Below are 8,823 nucleotides of genomic sequence, written 5' to 3'. Positions count from 1 at the left end.
GAGTGAAATAATTTACATACCATACAATTTACTCACCACCTATTTTTAATACAGAAGTTGTTTAACTCAATGGATAGATCTAGTCTCAGCCTAACTCTATTTTTCCCCGATTCCTTCTTGAGTAAAATGACCTTTATGATCACTTAGAACACCTTGGTAAGTATTATGGAGCTGACCTATATTCTTACCTGAGATCTCCTTATTTCTACTGTTACTGTTCTACTAATTAACTGTTACTCATGGCTGAATTTGTTCAGGGCTCAACCACATTCACACACTTAAACTTAATAGGAGACCAGCTATCTTTGTTGCCAGCATGAGTCTTTGCACATGCAGCAACTAGTTTAGTTTCAAGTGTAGTGTCTTGTAGGGAAATAGTAGTAGCAAACTCTTGAAAGGTTAATTACTTAAGACTAGACTAAGAATTGAAATGGGGTTGTGCAATGTGGCAGCCCTGCCACATATCTTAAATTCAACAGGTCCAAAAAGGAACTCAGAATCACTTGAATATTCCTCCCCATCAGCTTTCTGTCCCAGTGATCTAATTTTGTTAATGGGATATTAAATGTGGTATTTTCAGTCAGTTTTCCAGGCTTAATCAGCTACTTAAAAAACTGTGCTCTTATTTTTTCACATTAGTAGTCAAATTGTATGCCATTTAACATGTTTTATTTCAACAGACTACTAGAACTTTTAATGCTTTTTAGACCTCAAAAGAAATTATAAAAAACTTTAAAAAATGTATTTTGTTTCATATTATACAAGGAAATAGAATTTCGAAAAATAATTCATGCTATTTCAGATTTTTACATTACATATACATTTTAATAGCTAATCAACTCAAGTATATATTTGATAGTAAATAGATCTGTTAGCAAATCTGAAATCATTTGAAATATTCATTAGCTGGTTTATTTGGTTGCAAGGAAATCTACTGTAAGCAAATTTAATAGATAGCAAATCACAGCAAATTATGCATAATGTATCTGGTTATTTTCATACAACTTTGATCATAGTGAAGAATTATAGTTATTGAATTTTAAAATGATGGTGTTTAAAATCACTCTATGACTAAAGCATACTAAAATAGATGTTAAAGCCACAACCCCTATAATTCACAACTTAAGAGCAATGGAAATATTTAATGATGGATTTCAGTTCTTTCTTCTGACCTCTGGATTTGTGAGATTGGTAAATAAGGAGTCCTGAGAGTATTGTGGTGTATTTCAGTCTAATCTTTGTTTTACTATGTAATATACATTTATGATTTACAAATTTGTTATTCAACTGGATAATAAATGAACAAAAAAATTTGTGTCCTCAACACGTATTTTTTTGGTCACACATACATTAAAAATGGATTTAAATTTATATTAGCAATTTTATTAGTTTAAGAACTCCATTATACTTCTTAAAAAGCTTATGGATCAGATAGAGCCAAATACACCTGAAGTCTTAGTAACAACTTTTCAGAGTTCTTGGTACAGTCCCAATCTCATGTTCCTTATCTGTAAAATCAGCTAAGTCTACTGCACTGGATTATTGGAGAAAATGATGTTTGTAAAAAAAAAAAAACAACCCACCCTTATTTTCTACATGTAAAGAATCATTAATATAATCACTCTCTTAAAGAATCCGAGATTCTCCCTTAGCTATCTTCCTCAAAAGGGGATTAATTTTTGCTTCTAGCAGGCAGTATATAATATAATGGCATGTCAAAATCTTCTTAGTACTATCAGGGATTGAGCCAATGAGAAGCTGAGCTTCAGTCTTTGTGAGGGCTGGTCTATTTCCAGTTCACCTCTACTCTTTGGATGTAGCCCTTTAGGGATCCCAGTGGAAAGCTATGAGTGTGTACCAGGGCTTCTTGTTGGGGGCCCTGGACTCCTACTTTTGTCCTCTCCTTCACTCACTGTCCCCTGCACCCCACCCCATGCCCTGTGAGATTGGTAACAGTACTGCTCTATTTCTGGGTTCCTCAGCTGCTGTTTTTGGTCTGTTTCTTAGCCTCCAAGACATTGCTTGCTAATTAGCAAGTGCTTCAAGGAGAAAAATAATGCCAAATATAGTTTCTCAGTTTCCAGATCTTGGCCCTTCAAGTTCTTGCTGTTCAGATAGCTTTCTAATGACTTGAAACAGATTTTAAAAATATTTTTCTACCAGCTTTTCTAGTTGTTTTTGGTGAGAAAATTAGTTTGCAGTTAGCTAATCTTCCTTTATCAAAAACAGGAAACTGATCTTGGAGTAAATCATTTAACTTCTTTGAGTCTCAGTTTTCTCATTTATAAAATAACGACCCTAACAACATTTATCATGCTAGTATTGCTGGGAGGATCAAATAAAATAATCTAATGGAAAAAATTTCCTAAACTCTGTGGTACAGAAGTGTAGTTTGTATGGCCCCAAATACTTTATTCTTTCCCCTTATGAGGAGACAAGGCATCTGAAAGTGAAACCATTAAGTAGTTCAAAACTAGTCCCATTCAACAGCTGCAATTCAACCAGGCTACTCATGGGAAGCAGTAGCCAGTGGCATGTACATAGTTGAAACATGTGCAACATCTCAATACTTCCAAGAAATTATATTAAGGAATATAATGTAATAAGATAGCTGGAGGTCAAAGTATTGATCCATGTACATTCAAGGGGTGAAATCTGAAAGCAACTGCATTCTCCTAGACCCTCTCTCTATTAAAATTGCCTCTGTACGTAGTTATTCCTTCCCCCTTTGGCAAGGAAGATTTTGGAAGAAATCTCAGGTCGCTGTCTTGTTTTTTCTGCTCACTCACAGATAACAAAAAGTCCTTAGTGTTTTCTAATCTCTTTTTCTCTCACACAATTTCTCTCATTTCAGTATTTAAAAAGTCCAGTCCTCGGTAAAAATTTTAAAAACTCAAACTTTAAGGTTAAAGCTTTCCTCCTCCTCTGGAACTGAGAAAGGAGAGGAGTGCTTAGCTTCTTCAGTGGACTGGCCTTGTGTCTCCGTCTGCACTCACTAGGATGCCTTGGACTCTCCCTGGGTTGGGGAGTGGTAGTGGGAGGAGACAGAAGGAGTAGGAAAGTTCTTTTTGGTCTGATTCTGCTGTGAGTTGGCATCAGTGCCTTCTGTACTTGCTAAGTATTTAATGCTGGCTCATCCTTGTGTGTGTTTTGGAAGACCTTCCCACCTCCTAATTTCTTGGGATCTCTTGACGTGATGTGTCTTTCTGACTGGGCCGTTGAATTCCTCTCTCTCAGCCTCTAGGAATCTAGTGGTCAACTCTGCTGTAGGTGTCACTTCACTCCTCCAGAAATTCCTTGGGACAGGGTTTAACACCATTCCCCAGCCAGTTTGCTCATGCTGGAAAACATTCACATGGGAGATACTCTGTCTTTATCTTGAAAAATTCTGGGCATGAAAGATCTCCCCAAAGCATCGATCTCTCTTTGTTCAACTATCAGAGTATTATCCAGCCACAAGCCCTTGGATTTCTCAGCATGAATTGGACAGTAGCCTTCCTGAGTCCCAAGCTCTCTTCAATGGCTCTGCTGAAGTACCTTTCCTTAGACATGAGATGATCAGGACCCACATGACATTGACAACAGTGGCCACGTATCCTGTTAGAACTCTCTCTGGCCTCCCTAGTCTTTTTCATAGATTGGAAGTCACACATTGGTTTCTAGACACCTGCTTTGCAAGTTCTGCTTTGGTGGTGGTGTACCTCACTTTATAATGTGGGAGTCACTGGCACTTATTGCCTCCGGGTCCCAGCCAACACTGAGCTGGGAAGAGACCCCTTTTTACATCGTATTACACATATTTGAAAGGAATCCTCAGAACAAAAAAAAGCCCAATGTTATAAAACAGCACGCACGGTATAGTTTTTGCACATTGCGGTCTCTAGAGAATGAAGAGCTGCCTTGCTTCTCTAGAGGATGCATTTTTCCTGGTACTGTCATAATGCTTTCAAGATGTCACAAGCTGGAGAGGTAAAGATGAGGGGCTGCCCTCAATCCATTTTACAGGCACAAACACCAAGGAGGCATAGGGGGAAAGAACTGGAAAGGACTGTGTAAGAGCTCTCCTGAGACACTTCCAAGGGCCTCCCACGCATAAAGGGGTGATGAGTTGGAGCCTGTCACCTGCTGATTCAGGGGCCAAGAGCAACTGAACGGGATTACCACCTTTAATGCGACCCCATTTGTTCTCTATTCCAAATAGGCATCGCCACATTTTCCTTCAGGAAAATTGCACTTATTTAACTCCCACTAGCAGTATGACACTATCTGATAAAAGCCATTTTATATGAAAATGTTTGTTGGGTGAAAATTACCCAGTCAATATTGATACATTTTACTGAAAATTACCCAGTATCAGAATTAGGGCAGGGAGGTGCCCAGAGCGGAGGGTGAGAAGGCCGCCCCGCAGGAACGCGTGCACCAGCCTCCCCCGTTCAGTGTCGCGGGGTCCGAGTGCCCGCTGCGTGCCAGGCGCCGAGGGCGACACCAGCGACCTAAGACACTACACTCGCCTCCCCAGACGCTCCCTCGGATTTTGCAAACGCACACCAAAGCAGGCCTAAGGCAGTTCCGCCTGAGGCACCGGACCCTTTCCAAACCTCAGGCCTGACTTCCACCCCCGTCAAATGGTGGTACAGTCCCTGCCCTGTCAGCCCCCCTGGGCTGTTGTGGGACGCCTAGACAGAAACGAGGAGCTTTTCGAACCGCGGAGCGTGGTGCATCTCTACGGAATTATTTCTAAAAATAGTGCGAGGGGAGGGAAGGAGAGGCCGACTGGCCCAATGCAACAGGAGGCCGGGGGCGGGGACGCTACAGCGCGCCAGGGCGGGCGACCAGGAGACGGCTCGGGGGCGGTCGTCTGGCCCATCCCGCTACTGGATCCGGGAGGCCCGAGGACGCGGCCGCCACCCGCTCCTCCGCCAACCTGCGCAGGGCCTCCCTCCTCTGCGGGCCTCGCCAGCGCTGACTCTCCCGCGCCGGCCCCGCCCCCCACGGAGCCCGCCCCCGGCAGGTCCCGCCCCCGCCGGCCCCTGCCTACCACAGACTCTCCCCAAGCCGGGCCCTCCCCCGTCGCCATGCCACCCCGCGCCGGGGCCTCCTCCGCGCCGGCCCCTCCCCCGGCGGGCCCCGCCCCTCGCTGCTCCTCTCGGAAGCGCCGGCGGCGTGTGCACGCATGGAGCGCGAGCCGTGCGCCTCGGAGTCCACCCACGCGGCGGCCGCGCTCTTCGCCTGGGTACGTGACTCCGCCCCCGGGCCGGGGCTGGGGCTGAGGGGCTCGGCGACGCGGGAGCGCCCGGCCTCGGCGTGGGTGGTGCGGGGACTGGGCGGCCGAGGTCCCAGTCGGGCTCTGATTTGGAGTGTCCTGGGCTGGGAGCTGAGAGGAGAGGGCGGGAAGGGCAGGATCTTCGCGAGGTGACTCAGGGGCCTGTTCGCTGGTGGGGTCAGAACCGGAGAACCTGCTTCCAGGGCAGAGTGTCTGGTTCCACGAGAGCCTTCCGGCTCGGACAACACCTGGGAAGACAGCGTGGAGGGCTCGGTAGAGAGAGGATCTCCAGGTCCCAGAGCCCTGTGGGAGCCACCTGTGCCTCTACCCTCCTGATGCCTGGAGGTTGGAGGCCCTTTCCCAGCCGCACCGCAGCCTGACGGGAGCATCCTTTGGATGTGAGGCCTGCGGCGTTTGGCTTGCACTAGGCGCAGACCCTGCATATTTGCTGAAACTGTGCTGCGACTGGATCTTGCCTGTTTTGGGGGCGTGGGAGTCTGGGCTAGTGGGACGGGAGCACGAGAGAGACAGGGTCATCTTTATGTGTGGCTGGGAGAGAGGAGGGTTTGTGCACAGGAATGTGACAGGCAGCCGACCAGCATGCGCGGGAATAAGCAGATGTGTCTTGGGGTTATTCATAGCACGTATCGCAATTGTAATGACATGTGTCGTTTGTTAATGTCGGTCTCCTTAGCGAAAATGTAAGCGTCTTAAGGGTTGCTACTGTGCCTGTCTGTTCACAGTGCCTCCCTTGGTGCCTGGCGTATTGTAGGTCCCTAATAAATATTTGTTGACTAAAGAATGAATGAATGAATGAATGAGTACCTGTGTGCCGAGCCATGTGCTGATGTTTGGAGAATACATAAGAGTGAAAGTCTTCCAGCCCTTGTTTTGGAAGAGGGTAAAATTATAACATACATTGCCATTAAAATAAGTATTTGACCAATTTTTAGGAAAAATAATTATCAGTACAAGGCAGCACTTTTTGAATGTAGAGCTGCAGTTTGAAGAGGGGAGAGAGCATGGTGTGGTAGTTTGACTGTCTGAGCATCTTTGAGGTGGCACTTGAGCGAGGGGTGGAGTTGGGGAGTGAATGTATATGCTGTCTCTGGCTTTTTCCAGGCTGGAAACTGGCGTCTGTGTGGACAGAGGAAACATGGGACTGACAAAGCCTTTCAGATATGGTCTTGTCTGTACTGAAACAGAAATACTGTTGAACCTCACCTTACTGCTGTGCTTGGAGGCCTGATGGTGTGTTTTTCCTGTGGCATAATCTGTGTGTGTGGGTGCGTTAGGGCTACCATAACAAAATACCATAAACTAGGAGTCTTAAACAACTGTGATTTATTTTTTCGCAATTCTGGGGCTAGACGTCCAAGATCAGGGTGTGAGCAGGTTTGGTTTCTTCTGAGGCCTCTCTGTTTGGCTTGCAGTTGGCCACCCCCTCACTGTGTCCTCACATGGCTTTTTCTTTGTACGTGAGCATCCCTGGTGTCTCTTCTTATAAGGAAACCAGTCATATTGCATTAGGGCCCCACACTTATTACCTCATTTAACCTTAATTACGTCTTTTAAGGCCGTATCTCCAAATACAGTAATAGTCTGAGGTACTGGAGGTTAGGGCTTCAACATATGAATTTTGAGGGAATATATTTCAGTCCATAGCAAGGGGATTTACCTTGTTAGGGTTGTTTTGTGTGTGTGTGTGTGTGTGTGTGTGTGTGTGTGAGATATGCCTGGAGTGTTTGTAAGGAAGGGAGGCAAATAGAGGTGTAATAGATTGCATTAACTTTTCCTTTCTCTTGTTTTATCCTGAATTTAGGGCCTGTTGTGACATTACAGAAATTTGTACCATAATTTGAAAGAACTTCAGAGTGCCTGTGTCTCAATTACTTTTTCCTCCGATGTTCAGTAGCCTGCAACCCTGGTAATGGGGCAGCCACTGAGATCTTAGGGATGACAAAGAAATCCTATGCATATACACTTCACTTCACACTGCAACAGTCCTTATTTATTTATTGACAGAGTCTTACTCTGTTGCCTGGGCTAAAGTGCTGTGATGTTAGCCTAGCTCACAGTAACTTCAAACTCTTGGGCTCAAGGGATCCTCCTTCCTCAGCCTCCTGAGTAGCTGGGACTACAGGGGCCCACCACCAAGCCTGGCTAATTTTTTGTCCTGGCTAATTTTTTGTTTCTATTTTCAGTTGCCCAGCTAATTTTTTGTATTTTTAGTAGAGATGGGGTCTTGTTCTTGCTCAGGCTGACCTCGATCTTCTGACCTCAAGTGATCCTCCTGCCTTGGCCTCCCAGAGTGCTGGGATTACAGGTGTGAGCCACTGCACCCAGCCTTGCAACAGTCTTTTGTAGGGACTCATAGAGTCTTACATTCATTTGCCGTATACATATATGCACATCTCTGGGCCAGCACAGTTTCAGACGTAGGGGAAATAGCAATGAACAAAACGAAGTTCCTGCCCGCATGGAGTTTACTTTCTCTTGGGGGAGGTAGACAGTAAACAGCTATACAAATACATAATATAATGTCAAGGAGTCATATGAAGAAAAATACAGCAGAAAAGGGGATGATGGCCGGGCGTGGTGGCTCACACCTGTAATCCTAGCACTCTGAGAGGCCGAGGTGGGCGGATCGTTTGAGCTCAGGAGTTCGAGACCAGCCTGAGCAAGAGCGAGACCCCATCTCTACTAAAAATAGAAAGAAATTATATGGACAGCTAAAAATATATATATATATATAAAAAATTAGCCGGGCATGGTGGCTCATGCCTGTAGTCCCAGCTACTCGGGAGGCTGAGACAGGAGGATCGCTTGAGCTTAGGAGTTTGAGGTTGCTGTGAGCTAGGCTGACGCCTCGGCACTCACTCTAGCCTGGGCAACAGAGTGAGACTCTGTCTCAAAAAAAAAAAAAAAAAAAAAAGAAAAGGGGATGATGTGGTGAGGGTGCTATTTTAGATAGGGTTGTACAGTAAGCCTCCTGCCAGGTATACTCTGGGCTGGTTAACCACGTATTCTTTTTTTTTCTTAGAGACACAGTAAGGTATAGTACAAGAGTGGGGCATCCAACTTGTTGCCCAGCTTTGTAACTCCGGAACGTTACCCAACCTCTCTGACACTTAGTTTCTTCATCAGTAAAATGGGAGTGATAATGCCCTTCTCCTTGGTTGTTGTGAGGATTAAAGGTGAATGGCCAGTACATAGAGAAGCACTCAGTAATTGGTAGCTAATATTGCCCCGGAGGACCTCTGGGACCTGTGTCCTGCCATGGCTTGCTCTTTTGTCTTTGAGTCCTTACAGCCCAGGATGGCTGTGAAATAGACTATAAGGGCAAAGATTTTGTATGCATGTATGTATTTTTTCAAGTTTTTTTACCTCACTTTTCCTCACTCACATGCCTTCAAAAACAAACATGTTTCAAATGTTTTACTTCTCACCTCCAGGAAGAACCAGCTAGAAATAGATACTTGAAGAAATTATAAGATTTTCTGATACCTTAATAAGATTCTCTGTGCAGGTCCACAATCCCTTATCTTCAATTTTGAACA

General features: G+C 45.1%; 1 protein-coding gene across 2 annotated transcripts in view; it reads left to right on the top strand.

Annotated features, from left to right (window-relative positions):
- The first annotated feature begins 5,142 nt into the window (after nucleotides 1–5,142).
- The window catches only part of SERGEF (secretion regulating guanine nucleotide exchange factor), a 228,660-nt gene continuing 224,979 nt past the window's right edge, over nucleotides 5,143–8,823 (top strand). For both annotated transcript variants that reach the window (XM_069469668.1, XM_069469667.1), the window contains exon 1: nucleotides 5,143–5,233. In XM_069469668.1, the coding sequence (XP_069325769.1) occupies nucleotides 5,174–5,233 (60 nt within the window). In that variant the 5' untranslated portion in view covers nucleotides 5,143–5,173. The remainder of the gene's footprint in view (nucleotides 5,234–8,823) is intronic.

This window comes from Eulemur rufifrons, chromosome 6 (genome assembly GCF_041146395.1).
Source record: "Eulemur rufifrons isolate Redbay chromosome 6, OSU_ERuf_1, whole genome shotgun sequence".
In the NCBI taxonomy this organism is placed as follows: Eukaryota; Metazoa; Chordata; class Mammalia; order Primates; family Lemuridae; genus Eulemur; species Eulemur rufifrons.
This window is presented reverse-complemented; position numbering and strand designations above follow the sequence as displayed.